Below are 19,748 nucleotides of genomic sequence, written 5' to 3'. Positions count from 1 at the left end.
CAAGATCCCACCTCAAAATAAATTAATTAAAATAAGAATCAAAATTTTAAAAATAGATGATGGGTCCAAAAGGAAGTCTATAAACAAATGAAGGTAAAGTAGTGGTTTAAAAATAAAACAAAGGATAATATATTAATCACTCACACTTTTTGTCTCTTTTACAACTGGCCCCTTAAAAAGTGAGTTAGAAAACCATGGTCAGCTCTTCCGTCAAGGGTCCCTTGATGTGCACACTGATCCTTGTAGCTCAGTTCAGCATTAAGATTTGCAATTAAGCCAAAGGAAACCCACAGAGACATATAGCTCCACACCTGAAAGGAGGCAGCCTTTTAAAAATCTTGAAACTGAACAGTTTTACTTGAAAGAACATGAGGCTATGTTCCTGATTTCAGCGTTTTCTGTCTGTTTCTTCACGGTTTTCATATAAGCATGGATTTCTTCTCTTTCTCCCAGGAGTGGAAGTGAAGAGAAGGAACTGCTTTCTATCTGTGATGGGGAGAAGGACTAAACTGATTTACTTCCTAGTGAGTCAGCACTTTGGTGAACCAAGAGTGAGGAGGCTCAAGACCTCTATAAAGATAGAGAATGGTCAAGGGACTTAGTAACACTGTTTTGTTTCTTTCAAGACAGGGTCACCCAGGTTGGAGTGCAGTGCACTATCAAGGCTCACTATAACCTCACCCTCCCAGGCTCAAGTGATCCTCTCACCTCAGCTACCCAAGTAGCTGGGACTACAGCTGGAGCCACCACACCTGGCTAATTTTTTGTTATTTTTTGTAGGGACAGGGTCTCCCTATGTTGCCCAGGCTGGTCTCAAGCGATCCTCCCACCTTGGCCTCCCAAAGTGCTGGGATTACAGGTGTGAGCCATTGCTCCCATAACACTGTATTTTATAGACAGAAATCTGGTTACCTCATTCATCAGCTCTGTGGTCCTATCCTATACTAATTAATTATAATTGATAAAAACTCCTTATTTGTTTAAATTTGAACTGCAAAGGGAAAAACTGGTCCCTAAATCTTTCTCTGCAGCCCTGTTCTATTCCCCACTGAAGGAAGGAGGTGACTGGTTGGTTCAGAGCACCACCTTAGTAATCCAATCAGGAGTTACACTTTGTGGTGGATCCCAATGCCTGGATAAGAGAAAAACAAATGTGTCTCAGCATAACATAACGCAAATCTGATTACATCATCCACCCACCTCCTCATCACAGGGTATAAACCCAGCCTCCTCTTACTCTCCAGCCAGGGCTTTGGCCACACCCACCCAGCCACTCCAGGCTCTGCAAAACTAAAGTTTCTGCGCTCCCCAGAGCGTGAACAGTCTCAGCCTCTCAATATTGTGCTACAGTATTCCTCTATTTATAACTTACGCTCTTCCGCTTTGAGCCTGGCTTTGCCTGACTCTGCCTATTTATCTTTAAGGTATCGACCTAGATGTAATTTCTAGAATACTCTTCTACAGGGAGCCTGTCATGGGCAAAATATGCTTCCCTCCCCACTCTCCCCACCAAGATATTCACGTCTTAATCCCAGAATATGTGAAGATGTTGATACAATGCAAGGGAAAATTAAGGAAGTGGACAGGATTAAGTTTGCTAATCAACTGATCTTGAGGTGGTGAGCTTATCCTGGATTATACAGGTGAGTCTAATATAATCACAAGGGTCCTTATAAGTGCAAGACTGGAGGGTCAGAGTCAGAGAAGAGATGACAGAAGCAGAGGTACAGTGATGCTGGTTTTGAGCAAGGAGTAAGGGGCCACCAGCCAAGGTATGCAGTTAGCCTCTAGAAGCTTGAAAAGGCAAGGAAACAGATTTTCCCCTACAGCCTGCAGAAGGAACACAGTCCTACCAGGACATCTTCACTTTAGCCTAGGGATAGCCATTTTGGACTTCTGACCTCCAGAACCATAAGGTAAGGTTATATTGTTTTAAGACACTGAGTTTTTAGGGATTTGTTTTAGCAGCAATCAGAAGCTAATGGAGCTCCTCAGCCCATTTTGTGCAGCTCTTTGCATGCCAACATTTGTATGACATGTTTTGATTGCCTGTTCACCCAGCAGTCTCACCCACCATGGCCATTCCTGCAACCAGGAGCTTGGTGAGTATGTGCTGAGGGAATTATGGCTGTCATCTCTCTATCCCCAAATGGAATCGGGCCAAGTCTTCCAAGCTACAATATTGTTGCTCTGTTTTTTGCCATTCCTAAGATGCCATCTACAATATTCAAATCTTACTTAATTTTAAGGCCCATTTTAAGACTTTCCTAAATGTTTGGCTCCTTCTGATCTTTCTCCAGTAATATCCCTTTCTATTATACATTAAAATCATACTACTTTGTATGGTTTCATGTATGTAAGTCTTAAATTCCAAATGAAGAATAAAGATCACTAGAAGAAAAAAAAAAATCCATGGAATTACACAAAAGAACGGAGAAAATTAAGGAGTTTCACTCAAAATCTGAATGATTACTGTCATCCCAAACTTGTTTTTTACCAGGGATCTTATTAATGATTGGTCCTCACAGGTATATCACTTTTTCAGGGCTAAGATAAATAATGCCTCCAGCTTTTCTGCCTTGCATTTATTTAGAGCAAAAAAAACAAGGATGGTTGGCCCCCTCACATTTGTGGGTTCCATATTCACGAATTTAACCAGCCTCAGATGAAAAATATTCAAACGGAAAAAAAAGACGGTTGCATCTGTATTAAACATGTAGAGTTTTTTCTTGTCATTATTCTGTAAACAATACAGCATACTATATTGTACAACGACAGTATGCAATTATTTATGTAGAATTTACATAATGTATTATGTATTAGGTATTATAAATAATTGAGAAATAAAAATAAAAGCCCAAGCCCCCCAACTGACTGAACAAACCCCTTCTTGGCCAAAGGGACACCAGAGAAACTTCAGAAACTGAGTTCCAGCCACGATGGGACAGGAGGTTGGACATGCCTCAGTAGGCCCCTTCCTCATTAACCTTTAGCCAGAATTCTTTCTGAAGGAGTAAGCAGAAACCAGCTCTAGAAAACAAGAAACAGAGTACCCTTTCTTTTATCACCTTTAGCCAATCATCTGAGGCTGCTACTGGACTCTCCCTCTTTGCAATTTTGATATGACAGCGTGCCAATTTCACAATGCATCCCTTTCCTAAAAACTGACCATCACCAGACTGATTTTGGCCACCTCTTGGATGATATGCATTGAGGGTTTTCATGTCCTATGCTTCACCTTTGGGAGCACTTCGGGAGGCCGAGGCAGAAGGATTGCTTGAGCCAAGGAGTTTGAGACCAGCCTGGACAACATAGGGAGACCCCATCGCTACAAAAAAATTCAAAAATTATCTGGGCATGGTGGTGCATGCCTGTGGTCCCAGGTACTCAGGAGGCTGAGGTGGGAGGATCACTTGAGCTTGGGAGGTTGAGCCTGCAGTGAGCCATGACCCATAGATATGGAGAGCCAACTGTGTATATATGGCAAGATAAAGTAAACTTAGCAATCTCTTAATAACAGTTAAGTCCTAGGTATACTGAAGATCATTGTCCTAACCTTTTAACATTTTTATATTATTAAAAAGTTACAATAAAAAGGTAGAGAAAACTTCAAAACCAATATTGAGACTCAGGACATACTACCCTAAAATATGACTATAGGGAACTACAATATGCCACCCCAAAATACACTTCTTTGGTATATTTCAAGATTATAATTCTGAGAAACTGCAGACACATTAGTAGCTCTGAAGTGTTGTTATTTCGTAAAAGAAATTTATATCTCTAAAGGAAATCTACATTAGTAAAGCATTTGTATAAGGAAGATGGCTACTCTGAGACAGCTTTTATTACCTGAGAGATTAACCGCATAACAAGACAGCCGTTATTCACCATGCATTTCCTCACCTTACCCTCCCAGAACTTATGTGGCCAGAACCCCTTAGAAGCCTCAGCCCCTATTCCTTTCAGTATCTCAGGGTGCTATATAAACTTCAGAAATCTGACACTTCTTTCCTGTTTTGTTTTGGACATATGTAATTAAACAAGAGAAAAATGGTTTTTCTCTTAACTGTCTTATGTCAATTTAATTTGTAGCCCAGCCAAGAAACCTGGAAGGGTTTTCACTCCCCTACACTAAACAATATATTGATTGAGGTGAGAAAAGAAAAATAGCTCTGAGCTGACCAGCTATGTGAGGCATGTAAAATTTATCAGGCCCCGGGGTATGGGACTTCAGTCACACCCCACACCCGTGCCTGGGAGCAATTACTTAAAGGCATTTTGTTCCAGACTCGCTGCCTCACCCCTTATCTTCCTGCAATTTATGATACAAAGAACAACGTGTAGCCAATCAATAGTTTATTTTAATCTAAATTCTTATTAAACAACTTAGGAACTGCCTTTTCTTTTTTCCTTAAAAACCCACGGGTAGGCCAGCATGGTGGCTCATGCCTGTAACCCAGCACTTTGTGAGGCCGAGGCGGGTGGATCACCTGAGGTCAGGAGTTTGAGACCAGCCTGGCCAACATGGTGAAACCCTGTCTCTACTAAAATACAAAAATTAGCCAGGCGTAGTGGAGCGCGCCTGTAATACCAGCTACTCAGGAGTCCCAGGCAGGAGAATTGCTTGAATCTGGGAGACAGAGGTTGCAGTGAGCCAAGATTGCGTCACTGCACTCTAGCTTGGGTGATAGAGCAAGACTCTATCTAAAGGAGAAAAAACAAAAACAACAACAACAACAACAAAAAACCTTGTAACTGCTGCTAATCAGAGTGTATACTCAAGGCAACTTGAATCTAAGCTCCAGAATGGCCATCCTCAAGCTCTGGGATCAAATAATCATACATTCGAAACTCATTATTTAAGGTGACAGGGGATGCAAACAGATGTTGTAAACCTATCAAGACAAGGAAGGAATACCTCTGAGAAGATAAGCCACCCAGGTCACTAGCTGGTATCCTTATCTTCTTGTATACTTTGTACACATTTTTGTATCAACTTCATATTTATTAAAAGCAGTATACATTATTATAAATGAGACTACTACATGCAGCATTCCAGGGCACTATCTACATTGACTTCTACATGAATAGTGTCCCACAGAATTGTTCAAAGCCTCAACTCTGAGACGGTTCAAGTACAAGCACAGTATAAGTAGGTGAAAAAATAAACAGCACACTCTTGAAAGACAAATCTAATTTGGTTTCCCAAATCTGGATTTTTATATATTAAGATAAAAAGTGAAGTTCCAGATGGGCTTAATAAATATTCATTGACCCACAGACAGCCCCACATTGTTTGTGAAATGACCTGCTTGGGACTGGAAGGTAGCAGTGAGCCAAAACTTAACTGTCAAGGTGTCTGGTCCCACCTGGGCCACACAGGTGATGAAATCAGATTGGCCACATCAGCCTTGCAGAAAGCTCTTAAATAGCTGGCCATGGGTTCCGGCAAATAAAGGGAACTGCAACCACAGCCAGGAAGCAAAAAAGCAACACTGCTTTCTTAGCTGCTAAGTTTGCAAAAAGCAGCTATAATTTCCATAGATATGAGCTCCTCATTCTGGACTGGACTCTTTTTTCTCTCATCCTGTGCCTTTCAATTTCATATTTTAAAAATTTAAAATCTTGATAGTTCTGAGAAAGTCTTAAGCAAACATTCAATGATATGTCCTGAAAAATATCTTTCACCTCTTTTTGAGGATAAGAAAATAAGTAAATACTTAGATAATAAACTTGGCGTATCTCAGGACGATCAAAAACCAATTGGTCGGCCAGGCACAGTGGCTCATGCCTGTAATCCTAGCACTTTGGGAGACTGAGACAGGTGGATTACTTGAGGTCAGAAGTTCAAGACCAGCCCAGCCAACATGGTGAAATCCCATCTCTACTAAAAAATAAAAAATTAGCTGGGCTTTGGGTTGCGTGCCTGTAATCCCAGCTACTTGAGAGGCTGAGGTGGGAGAATTGCTTGAATAGGAGGGGCGGGGAGCTTGTAGTGAGCCAAGATCGTGCCACTGCACTCCAGCCTGGGTGACAGAGTGCGACTCTGCCTCAAAAAAAAAACAAAAACAAACAAACAAAAATTGGTCATTAATGAAATTACTTCCTCTCCATTTCTAGAGTAATTTCAAAATGTGATGTCATTCTCATTAAGTTCTGAAACATTTCTCAACCAAATAAAATATAAACAGCTATAAAATGAAATAAAAGCTAATGATTTCTTGTAATTGATCATAAGTAAGCGAGGAAATACTTGAAGTGCTGTTTAAATCTAGGTGCCTGAAATCACCCAATTACAGGCTGTCAGCTAAAAATGTCTAATCCAATGCCAACATTTCATAGACTCAAAAAGACCAAATTAGTCCAAAATCACACAAGGTAGTAACAGAGTAAGATTCTTTTTAATGTTTTAGTTGATTTTATACATTTAGGACCACACATCTGATTTCTCATTTACATTTTTAAATTAGAAAAGTAAGGTAAATCCTGGCTCTAAATACTGTGATGCTTAGCAGGGCATTTAGGCTGTCAAATTCCAATTTTCTCATATGTAAACTAAACCTATCTCCCTTGCCTATATAATTGCTAAGAGACTAAAATTGATTTTAAGTATAAGCAAGTATTTTGCAAATTATAAATTATTTTGCACTAAAAAATTAGTTTATATCATTATTCCATGCAGTGAAAGTCCATAATTCAAGAGACTAATATATTCTACAATTAGTTGTTGAGCAACAAACAAATCTTGACACCACTTCTTTTCTCAAAGAGTATTAAAAAAGCCACAAAAAAATAACATTCAAGCAGTGTCTTGCTTATAATAGGCACTCAACAAGTATTTACTGAATGCACGGAACCAAACCAAGCCTTAAGAAATATGTTTATAATTCCCTAAATGACCTATGTTCTTTACACTGAACTAAAATCTGTATTTTTGGAAAAGACATCCCCAAATATAGAATGGTTAAAGGAAAACAAACACACCAAACCCCTGTATTTATCTGTGTTATCTGGGAAGAAACGTGACAGCCTGTTTTACAAAAACAAAATTCATAAACACATAAAGAATACTCATACTACGTGTATATATCTTAATTTTTCTTCATAATTTTCCAGAGCACATTAAATTGTCCCACTTTTCCCCAGTATATTTTGACAAAATATTGTTCGCATTAAAAGGGAAAAGAAACTTTTATTTTGAAGAATACGAGTCTCATTAAATTATCAGGCCCAGAGAAGCGTTCAAAATGTGTCAGCAGTCATGTCTCTCACCGTTTGAGCTAAACAACATAGCCACTTGCTATGTTGGCTCTGGACTGATACCAGGTAGCCATAAAATACCATATACTAGACACTGTAACTCATACCTTACGTTTTAAAACTGAATAGCCAATCACTCATCAATATTATCTCTGTAAGGCAATGAGAATTCCCGTCAAATAACTTTGTACCAGCCCATTCCTTGCTCCCTTTTGCCTTTAAAAACTTGCTTATAAGAAAGGCCAACCAAGGCACTCACCCAGGCAACTTGGAAGTATGTCCCAGGCAGTGTACTCAGTTTGGCTCAAGTAAAATCTTTAAAGTTGGCTCAGGTATTGTCTTTAAATTCTATGTTGCACCTCAGCTTTTTCCTCAGCATGACAGCATCAAAAAAACCCACTGTGGTACACATCCAAAGCTTGATGTATGTAGTTGATGACATTCTACGGTAATATCTCTCAAAATAACAAGAAAATGAACTGTTTAAAGATCATAAACAGCAAGTGAAAATTCATGTGGTAACCCTCAGGTATTCTTTAGAAATCTCAAGTTAACTACCATTCCTAACCTGCACAGAGCTTACTATTACATTACCATGCCTTTAGATTCACTCTTTCGTTAGTATAACTTGAGTATTCCTGGAAACTCTTGCTTGAAGTTCATGTTATTTACAAGAATTCCTAAAAGACACATCAACTCTTTGAAAGGAAGCATCAACGAACAGTTTAGTCCTAAGACTCTTTGAAAACTTTTGCCTCGAAATCCTTATCTGGCTTATCCACCAATCCCAAACTGTTATATTGTGACCCTTACCCAATCCTAATCAATTCCCCACATTGAAAGACCTGTCTTAGGCCAGGTGCGGTGGCTCACGCCTGTAATCCCAGCACTTTGGGAGGCCGAGCCAGGCAGATCACAAGGGTCAGGAGATTGAGATCATCCTGGCTAACATGGTGAAACTCCATCTCTACTAAAAATACAAAAAAATTAGCCAGGCATGGTGGCAGGCACCTGTAGTCCCAGCTACTCAGGAGGCTGAGGCAGGAGAATGGCATGACCCGGGAGGCAGAGCTTGCAGTGAGCTGAGATCACGCCACTGCACTCCAGCCTGGGCAACAGAGCGAGACTCCGTCTAAAAAAAATTAAAATAAAATAAAAAATAAAAGACCTGCCTTAAATCAAACTTCCAATTCTCAAATAAGTTACACCTTGCTTCTCCCCCTCTGAAATACTACCAAGGCTCCGTGGAAGTGTTCCTCACTGCAGTAAGCTAAAAACCTAGCTCTGTCTTATCACTTGGCTGGGTTGCTGATATTTTGGAAGCCAGCATTTTTTTTTAAATGTTATTAAATGAAATGAATATGCTGTGCATGATAAAAGCTGAATCATGGAAAATTACTTAGGTGGTAATACTGACTGATAATTCATCAACAGTTAGGGAGTATCAGCCCAAATGGTAGTCCAGAAATCTACATCTAAGCCATAATATTTTATTAATGGCTTAGATCTAGATGAAAAACTATAGAAGATGTTCATTACACTTACAGGTGACATTAGCACAACCTATAGTGAAGTGCACCAAAATGAAAAAGTAATTTACAAAAACACACTAAGGCTTTTACAAAAACAAAATAAAGTAGACAAAATGCAGTGCTGAATCCCGGATTGTATTCCAGGGCAGTAAATGGACAGTGGAACAACCAGTGAATTTCCGAATAGTATCTGCAGTCTAAGATGATATTATAGCTATGTTAATTTCTTAAGTTTTGACCAATGTACCACGGTTATGCAAGATATAAACCTTAGGGGAAAGTTGGTGAAAAGTACACAGAAACCTTTGTAATGCTTCTGTAAATGAAACCAACCATCTTTACAAAAACTCTAACAGTGAAAAAAAATCTGACCTAACCAACTCTATCTTGCCTTTAACCTTCAAGATGCCCATGGTCATTCCCAAGTGAGGACCAAGCTAACTTTGGAAGAAATTTAGTTTATAGGTTAAATGGTAACAGCTCTTCCCTAAACTAAACTGCCTTTATAAAACTAACAACAGGTCACAAGTTTAGGATTATGAGAGGGGACTGAATTTTGCTGTGATTACATGTAAACAATTACCAGCCAGTGCTCTGGAAATCACAAGATTTGCAACTTCTACAATTCCTTCTATACATAATATCACTATTAAATAAGCTAAGATTGGCCTTTTAAAAGACAGACTACTTTCAGATTTTTATATTTCTGATGACTGGGTAAGTCCGCCAAACCAGCAACTCCTGTGGCCCCCCACCCAGAAGTGGACTCAGCATACAAGGACCGCTCTCCATACCCCTGTAATTTGCCTCCCCAACCAGTCAGCAGCACCCATTCTCTAACTGCTGCATGCCAAACTCTCTTTTAAAAAGCCTAGCCTCCAAATTTTTAGGGAGGTTAATTTGAGTAATAAAACTCTGGTCTCCTGTTTAGCCAGTTCTGTGTGCATTAAACTATTTTTCTCTATTGCAATTCTCCTGTGTTGTTAAACCAGTTCTATCTGGGCAGCAAGCAAGAAGAACCTGTGGGGTGGTTACATAAATCAAAGTTGTTCCAAAATTAAAAGTTTATTTGAAAATAATAATGTATTTATGAAAGAAGCTGCACACATCTCAAATGGAGGACAGAAGTTAAATGATCTCTGGATTGCTTTCCCCTCAACTTCACAAATCAAAATCTCTAAGTAGCAGCCCCATGCACAAACACACAGGGACCTCACCTGAAAGCACACTATTCCACATGTGCTCCCCTTGACTGGCCACAGCTTCAATGTGCACCCTCTTTTCTCCCACTTCAGGGTCTAGCAAGTGAAGGAAATCAGAATATTTCACCCCAAATTATACTTCTTTGACATATTTTGAGATGGCTGTTCTGAGGGCCTGCAAACAAATAGCCCTGCAAAGCCGTCTGTTGTGAGGGAGATTTGCATCTGTAGAGAAAATCCGCATTGATGCAACCTGGCCTTCTTTGAGGTTCTCTCTTGTCTGGATCTAGGAAAGATTAACTGAGAGTCTGACACCTTTAAAGGTCTGAAAGAAATATTCACCATCTATTCTCTCTGAGGGCTGCTCCCTATGAGGTTTCATCTACATGATAGGACCACCTTTGCCTCAAGATGGTATACGAGCTTCTGTGCCTCCTTCTGGGGTTCAGGTAATCACTCTGTCTCCCTCCTCCCATCCCACACATTAATAAATTTGTATGCCATTTCTCCGATTAATCTACCTGTTGTCAGTTTTTTCTGGCAAGTCTTCAGAGGGCGGAGGGGAAGTTCTCCCTTGGTCTCTACGTAAGTCAGGTCTTAGCTCTTTCCCTTTCAATGCTCATTCCCACCCAACCCATCAGATCTTCACCAGCCCACTTCCCTGCCGAGCTGAATCTGTGGTCATTCACAGGACCTCTGGCACTCCCCAGGCCTAAGTCACTCCCATTGTTTTTCTTCTTCTCAGCTATTAAATGGGGATATTCCTAACACACACTCACACAACACCAAATGCGACTGGAACACATTTGAACTGTCATTTTTGGGAAATGTGATAGGAAATGACCAAAAGGTAACTATTATAGTACTATACAGAATTATCAAACTCAGTGAAGATTCAACTGAACACAAATTTATTGTTTATAATTGTATATATACCAAACTATATATAAATATATACAAATATATACGAACTGAGTTAAACCAAGTTGTTTCTAAGATCCCTTGAAGCTCATTGGTTCTGAGTTCCTACCTTACTAACTGAATGCATTGAACACTTGATCTTCTCCTTTCTGCTTTTCAAAATGTTCCTGTATCCACCCTTCATTCCGTCTTTCTTTTCTTAAGGAAGGGACATGCATCCCTCTTTCCTTTCCTTGGATATCCCAATAATCCACAGTCTCTACCCCATGTTTGCTTTCTTTTTCCTAGGGCTTACCCATTGTCTTCAACATCTTTACTCATTCGACTTTCATACAAATATATATCTCCGCTCCTCTGAAAAGAAAAATCTTCATTAATCCTCTTGTCTCTCTAGCTGCCATCCTGTATTCCTTTCACTGCCACTTTATAATAATAACTACCAACATTTCACCTCTCAATTTCCTCAACCTAAACCTGCTTCTACTTAGATCTTTTGCTAAACTCCATGTTCTGTCTCAGCCCTTATTCCTAAGTACTACTGATGATGTCCTCTAAGCCAGGGGTCCCGAACCCCCAAGCCACAGACCAGTACCGGCCTGTTAGGTGCTGGACCTGTTGGGAACCCGGCTGCACAGCAGGAGGTGGGTGGCCTGTGAGCGAAGCTTCCTCTGTATTTACAGCCACACCCCATCACTCAGATTACCACCTGAGCGCTGCCTCCTGTCAGATCAACAGCAGCATTAGATCCTCACAGAAGCCTGAACCCTGTTGTGAACTGCACATGCAAGGAATCTAGGCTGCATGCTCCTTATCAGAATCTAATGCCTGCTGATCTGTCACTGTCTCCCATCACCCCCAGGTGGGACTGTATAGTTGCAGGATAACAAGCTCAGGGCTCCCACAGATTCTATATTATGGCTAGTTGTATAATTATTTCATTATATGTTACAATGTAATAATAATAGAAATAAAGTGCACAATAAATGTAATGTATTTGAATCATCCTGAAACCATCCCCCCGAACCCATCCATGGAAAAGTGTCTTCCACAAAACTGATCCCTGGTGCCAAAAAGGTTAGGGACCACTGCTCTAAGCAATGCCTCCTCCTTTTGCTCTCAGGACCTTCATTATCTCTTCCTCTGTATCTCCAACCGTCTGCCTAGAATGCTGATTCAAGAAAAAACCCAACATGTCCTTTGCCTAGAACACCCAACCCAAATCCTTGTAAACCTGGTGAGTCCCAGGAATCTTTTCACTTCCAGTTCAATCCTCACCTACCGTTTAGAGCTTTTCCGGCAGTCTCCAGGTAGAGGCCAAGCATGCCCTCTATGCTAACAATGAGCCTTGTACAGACTTCTAATAAATCTAACTCATATATGTCTCCTGCGGGGTGCCTTGAAGGGGTCCCTTGTCATATTTCAAGTACCACTCCAACATTTAACACTTGGGAACACTCCCCTGCAGGTAAGAAGTATTTTTTTCACTTGCTAATTATCTGGAGTACAGAGCCTTCCCTCAGCACAAGTCACCAGTCCGAACAAAGGGAGTGTCATGTTAATAATAACACCATTATTAAAAGACTACAAAATGGCAATGCATGGGAGTGTATTATAATAGCAGAATATAATGTACCTCCTTCACTTCTTTCACTAATTCCCCAAGAGTTTTGCCTTTACTGCAACAGAACAGAGAAGGCCCTTAATGAGTTTGAATTGACCAAATATTAACCAGCCTCCAGTGTGCAAACTGATTTTAAAATAGCCCTTGACCTGGAAATATAGGTGTATTCAAATACACACCCTGATAAGAAAGGACAGACAGGGATAGAGTTCAACATCTATAAGCTTGCCAAGTCAAAAGTTCCTTGTGATAAACTCTAAAAGTAGAGCAGTATTTTAGATATGGTTTGAATATGTTCATCCTTGTCTAAGAAATCTTGACAAAACAGGTTACATATAGCAAAGTCTACTTTCAGAAAACAAAATCCAGCTGGACATGTGTTAATGAAAACCAACAGTACTGCACTGATAAATAAATAAATATGCAGCGAGGCAACCCAGTCACAGATAGCTAGAGACAACAGTTCTAATGAGTCAAATCACACCACAGAAGTAGTTTCCATTCCATTTTAAATACATTATGGTGTAAAAAAAAACAAAACAAAAAAAAAAACAAAAAAAAAAACCTTAATTCCAAAGGTATTTTATGCATGGCTTCCTGAATATCTTTTATCTTAATAAAAGGTTGTTAGTTTTGTCGAGTTAAGGGAGTCAACATAGAGAAGCTGGTATTTCCTTGATGCTAAACTATACCGGTGCTAAAAACAAAACAAAAAACAAATCCCAACCTAATTAATTCTATTTTGGGTCTAGTTTCCAAGGCAGTTTTCACAAAGACTATTCTCAGCTCACTGTTTCTAGTTTTGTAACTTCAACCTTCAGTAGCTGGAAATTGTTATATTTTGGGTAATTCCTTGACACATATGTTCTATTACAGACTCATTTTATTCTACTTACTATCAAGGGTAAGGGGAAAAAAGTGTCACTCCATTGATTCTAAAGTTTTAGTTTCTAAGAATCACGTTTGTGTTTATTTCGCGGTATCATGTGATATGTTCCTATTAGGGCTTTGTAATTTGGGTTACATCAATTTCATCAACATCAACTTTCAGGTGGAATCCTTCCCAAATCAGAACTGCTAGCCAGTCTCAGCAACCACATAAATCAGAAGAAAAGGAATCAGGAGAACAGATTCTAGTTTCAAGAGGCACGAACTTGACCTTGGGCAATTCACCTCACTTCTGTAATTTAAATGGCAACGCCTGCTTCCAAAGTAGGCTTCTAGAAACAGTTTACGTGTTTTGGGTTTCTCAAATAAAATGGAATTTTCTAAACAGATGGTTTGATACAACAATCTATTCTCTGGCCCAATTTCCCAAACCATCCAGTCCATAAGGTCATAAAACTGCATTTCTTCACAAGTTCTTACTTGCACCACTGTATTACCAAACACGCCCGAACTGCTTTTCTAGCTTTAAACAGATGGTAATATCACATGTACTTATTCTTAAATGTGAAAGAAGAGTAATCTATAGAAAAGGGAGTGAAAACTCTTCATGAATTAACGTGTCGGGTTAAATGAAATCTACTGGTAGACAGAAGAATTGCACTGTCTGCCGTGTACTCAAAAGAAGCTGGAAGATTACTATAATGTCACGTGCATGATACTCTCAAACCTCCAAAATCTATCATACTGAAAAAGGACGGAGAAAATAAAACTGCAGATGGGATAGCGCAAGAAGCCAAGCCTCCCGCGTCAGGATCCAATGAAATGATAGAGCCGGTGGCACGACGGTGGCACGTCTCTATAGAGTCCTTACTAACTTTGTTCCCTCTACTGAGAAGAGGGGTGAGGTGGCAGCTACTAACTGCAGCCCCTAGGAGGGCAGGTTCCATCCTGATTCCAGCGTCGGCCCCAGATCCTGAAGAAAGGACCGGAAGGGGATGAAACTAAACTGTAAGCCGTGTTGAGTAACCCATTTATCTCAGGCAGCGGCCGCGGTCATCCTGGGAACCGCACCGCCACTGGGATCCCGGGTCCCGATCCCCTCTGGGAAAGGAGGAAGCAGTGCCAGGCAGGGAGGAAGGTGCACGGGCAGCCTGCAGCCTCACCTGACGCTCGAAGGGCCCCACCCTTGCTCTCAGGTGTCCCGCTTCCAACCAGGACCCAGCCAGGGCGCGGCGTCCGCCTCTCGCGGCTCCACTTACTTTGTCGCTGGTGCTCTCGGTTTCGTGGTCGCCGCCGGCCGCCTCTCCCTCACGGGGTGGCGGCGACACCGCTTCCCCGGGGCCGGGGCAGCTTCCCCGGTACCTCAGCTCCAACATCTTCCGCTCCCGCGCTGCCGTGGTGGCCTCCTCAAGCACCCCGAAACCCGAGCTGCGCGCGGTGTTCTGCAGGCGGGGCGCCCCGCCACCTCGCAGCCGCGCCCTGGAGTCCCGCGGAGCCGCAGCCACTAACGCGGCCCCACCATAGAGCGGCCGCCGCGCCGGTCACCTCCAAAACGGCATCAACGAGAGAGCGCTCGAGGCCGCCTGCAGCGAGCGCGGCTCCGGCGGAGGTCCCGGGCAGGCTCGGGGAGCCAGGCGCGAGCCGAGAAGGCGGAGACGCGGCCTCCGGTTGCCAGGTGCGCGTCTCCACGCAGAGGCCCAGGTGGGAGGAGGAGAAGGGGCGGGGAGAAAAGGAGGACACTTGACCCGCTTTAGCGCTGCGCTGGGCTCCCGCTGCCGCGCCAGCCCCTCCCGCCCAGCCCCCCGGAGCCGGACTCGGAGCCGGACTCGGAGCCGGCGGGTCCCAGCCCCGCACACTTCTCCCTGCCCAGGCCTCCCGCACCGGGTCTCGCGCCGTAGGCCCCGCCCCTCTGCGCTGCACTGCGGTTCCCACAGCCCCGCCTCCCCGCGAGATGACGTCACGATCCCGGCCCGCGGCCCCGCCCCCGCCTCTGCGTGCTGGCAGGTGGGGGCCTGAGAAAAGGTGGGAGCGGCGGGGCTGGAGGAGGCTGGAGGAGCTGGGAGGCGGAGGCGGAGACGGAGGCGGAGGCGGAGGCGGAGGCGGGGCCAGCGCGGGCTGGAAGTGAGCGGTGGGAACTTGCAGACTTGTCCCTGGGCCGCTGCGAGGACTGGAGGAGCTACTCAAAGACGCCCGCTAAATGTTGACAGCACTCAACACTGCTCCTTCAAACGCCACCCCGACCATGTCAGCTTGACACGCGCGGCGGGTCGGAGGCTCACCGGACCAGAAACTTGTCTGGCAGGACCGACTGGTTGGCCCCGCGGCATTCCCGCCCAGTGTCATCACCTTGAAAACAGGAGATGCTTTTGCCTCACTGGGCGTCCAGAGGTGCGTCGGCCAACAGTTCTAATCACAACCGCAGCGCCATCTCCCAGAAACTCGGTACTGAATCTTACAAAGGTCACCACCTAGGATCCCAACACAGTGTGAGATGCTGTGGGGCGCAGTTGCCCTTCAGCTAGTCTCTGAGCAGTGGTGGACCTTGGGCTGCCAAAGAGGGAACAGGAGGGCAAAAAATCTGCGTTAATTCTAGTCCTAATCCTGTTAGAAGGTGATTAGTTTTCTTGACATGTATCCGCCACCTGGTCATTACTGACAAGCTAACAAATGAAAAAAAAAAAAAAGAGAGAGAGCAAAGAAAAAAGGCGGGCCTTCACACAGGGCAAGGTTCAGGAAAGCACCCTTATACAAAGAGATCAACTATATAAATTCCTCAAGGTTATTACTGACACGGTAAAAGTAAGTAAGGTGTTGAAAATTTACTAACAAATGAGCAAACCCAAAAGTCAAAGTAGGATGCATTGAAAAGCAGAACACAAAGACATCATTTTACCTCACCAAACGGATCTTTGAAGCTGTGCGGTTAGTTCGGGTTGCAACGTTTTCAAAAGGATGTCAAGAAACCCTAATTTGTTCCTTATGGGGAGGATAGCGGAAATGACAGAGAAGAGCTGAAAATAAGTCCCTACTGAACAGAGAACTATGGGGTGACTGCATTAATAAATTGTCCAATTGTTTGGAGGATCAGAAATGAAGGACTGCTTGATAGTGAAGAAGATAATCAAAATAATGACTGAAGAAGCTAGTGAAGCCAGTAGTAGGGTTTCCCTCTCTGGCTACCACCCTACTCTGCAAAAAGGATTAGAAGTGCTCCATTCTAACTCTGGAAGTCAAGAAGCCTGAGTTCTAGTGCTGCCAATGCCACTAATTGCATGGCCTGGTAAGTTATTAAGCCTCAGTGTCCTCAGCTATAAACGGATAGTAAGGATGGCCTCTGTGGTCCCTTTTAGCTTTTAGACGATCAGAATCCAGCCTTTGGTTTTCCCCATAGCCCAAGAAAAGGAGACCTGGTACACAAGATACCTGAACAACTTCCTGTTTCCCCTTTCCCTAGTCCACTCATGGCCTCTTTGACTTTTTCCCTTTGCTGCAGGAGGAAAAAAGAGAGTGAGAGGGGTGACAAAGGGGAGCAGCAGAGGACAGTAGTGCATGACAGAAGAAACAGTATTCCCCAACCCAGGAAAAGTGGGACCAATGCAAAGACCGCCAAAATAGAATGTGAGGTTCTACTTACCTCACCTTTCTTAAGCTCTGCTCCTTCTTGTATTGTAGCTAAGACAGCAATTTCTTTCAATCTTCTTCATTATAGTTATTACCACTAGTTGAGTGAACAGACTGAGCCCAGACAGCAGGAACTGGCTTATTCATCTTTACAGGTCTAGCTCTTTCCACAGTGCCAAACACCACCCTTCTATAGGTAACAATGTTTGCTGAAGAAGTGAATGAAGAAACGATGGGATGGCAAAGGTACAGCCTAACAAGGAAATATATACACTCATGTGTTGTTTAACAGTGGGGATACATTCTTAGAAATGCATCATTTTGCAACATTACAGGGTGTACTAAACCTAGATGGCATAGCCTACTGCACACCCAGGCTGCATGGTAAAGCCTATTGCTTAGACAACTCTACACAACAGTAAGTATTTGTGTATCTAAACATAGAAAAGGTACTATAAAAATATGGTGTTGTAATCTTATAGGCCACAGTGGTATGTGTGGTCCATTGTTGACCGAAACATTGTTATGCAACCCATGAATGTATAGTATTTATTGTTTCTTCATTTAAAGTCTGTTTTAGACTTACATAGGTACTCACTTTTCTTCATTTTCACTTTATATGAGAGAGAAGTTGATTTTAATACTTATTAAGAGGGATTGTAGTAATGACTTTATTTAAGATACAGTGCAATATACTCAACCACAACTGGCTTCTGAAACTCTGTGTTCTCAGACTTTTTCAATGTCTTTTTTCTTGTTCCTTTTTCTTTCTTTTTTATCTTTCATTTTCATTTAGGGAACTTATGTGTTCTAAATTTATTGTATTTATGTTTGGTGACACAAAATCTGGCGTGTAATGGTTTCTAAGGCTTTACCTGTTAACTGTTCTTGAATTTATCCTGCTGAAGGGCTTCACGGAAACCCTAAGCACGTGCATAGGCCTAATCACATAGTACAACCCAGCCAGCACTTCTTGGATTGATTTTATGATTTTCCAGCCAGGCGTGTTGGCTCACATCTGTAATCCCAGCACTTTGCGAGGCCGATGCATGAATATCTCTTGAGCCCAGAAGTTCAAGACCAGCCTGGGCAACATATAGAGACCCCATCTCTACACAAAAATTTAAAAATTAGCTGGGCATGGTGGCGTGTGCCTGTACTCCCAGCTACTTAGGAAGCTGAGGCAGGAGGACTGCTTGGGTCTGGGAGTTCGAGGCTGCTGTGAGCCCTGTTCACTCTACTGCACTCTAGACTGGGTGACAGAGTGAGACCCTGTCTCAAAAAAAAATAAAAATTAAAAATTAAAAAAATTAAAAATTTTCAACTTCTAATGAGGAATTTGCTAGAGAGATAAGAGAGAGAGTGCTAACATTATTGTTTATATGGTTTTTATTTTAGATTACTGTTTACCTTCTCTTTTGCTGGAAGTAATAAGAGCATAAGATGCAGAGACGTTGCCTGAAGTAGTGAGAGTAGGAGATGAAGCAATTTGTTACTACTCTTCCCTGAATGTCCTCAGAATGTTCCCAGACTGATAAACATGCCCTTCTGGGGTGGGAATGTGAATCTGAGCTGCTTTTCACATCAGAGGCTCAAAGGTGCCCTGTTGGAATGTCCCCAGCTTGCCAGGGGCGGAAGAAATCTTCCTCAGCCAAGCGTTTCCAGTTGCTTAGCTACCCAAGTTACAGCTTTTGTCGCTTGACCTATCTTTCTCTGTTGCCCTCTGTCAGCTTTGTTTATAAGTTGGAGGTAGGAATTTCTGATTTAGGCCACCAGAGAAACATTTTATGGGAAAATCTTGAAGTATAACTTATATTTACATTTTTATTTTTAATGGAACTGCATAGGAAAACAATGGTGTACTATCAAGTATTGTAGTGACAGAGTATCAGATGAGAGAGTGCTATGGTGTAGTTAGAAGTATGGGGTTTATACACCAAGAACCTGGGTTTGAATCATAGCTTGAAGCTAGCTTGAATCATAGCTTGAATCTAGCTGTGACCTAATTTGCTTTAAGCAACATTTTCATCATACACAGCTGAAGCTGTATCCTGACATGTCCATTCAAAGCTTAAGTAATAATTCTTTACATAACACTTTACAAAGCACTTTCGCATACATTATTTCATTTGTTCTACTCAACAATCTGTAAGCTAGGCATAATAAATATTACTCCTGTTTTATAAGAAAAAATATCTGAGGTTCAGATGTAAAAGGTTAGAAAGGAAATTTGGGATTGAAAGCTAAGTTTTTATACTTCAAATTCTGCCTGGTTCATAATGTAGTACAAATATATAGCAGCAGAAACAAGCAACTTCTAAAGTTGGGGGTGGGGGATAGTTTGTTATAACAGGCACGTAAATTCTGAAGCTAGCCTGAGTTCAAATCCCAGCTCTGCCACCTACTGGCATTAGGCAATTAGCTTCAGTGTCCTCATGTGCAAAATGAGGATAAGGTAATATTTTCCTCCTAAGATTCTTATGAAGACTAAATTGGTTAATATATGTAAAATACTTAGAATAGTGTCTGGCCGTCGTGAAGCACTACACAAGTGTTACCTATTATTATCATTCATATTGTTGAAAGCTACGTTTCTTGAGGAGAACAATATTTGACTTCTAAACTCACTAAACTGCAACACCCCAGAGGACTGTGAAGAAGTAAGAATATGCTGATATTGCTTTGGTGAGGTAGGTAGAA

General features: G+C 42.1%; 1 protein-coding gene across 1 annotated transcript in view; it reads right to left on the bottom strand.

Moving 5' to 3' along the window:
- LOC105496881 (CDP-diacylglycerol synthase 1) overlaps nt 1-15,271 on the bottom strand; it is a 62,168-nt gene extending 46,897 nt beyond the window's left edge. The window contains exon 1 of the mRNA XM_011767522.3: nt 14,687-15,271. Within this exon, the coding sequence (XP_011765824.2) occupies nt 14,687-14,803 (117 nt within the window). The 5' untranslated portion in view covers nt 14,804-15,271. The remainder of the gene's footprint in view (nt 1-14,686) is intronic.
- Between the last annotated feature and the right edge of the window lie 4,477 nt (nt 15,272-19,748).

This window comes from Macaca nemestrina, chromosome 3 (genome assembly GCF_043159975.1).
Source record: "Macaca nemestrina isolate mMacNem1 chromosome 3, mMacNem.hap1, whole genome shotgun sequence".
Classification (NCBI taxonomy): domain Eukaryota; kingdom Metazoa; phylum Chordata; class Mammalia; order Primates; family Cercopithecidae; genus Macaca; species Macaca nemestrina.
This window is presented reverse-complemented; position numbering and strand designations above follow the sequence as displayed.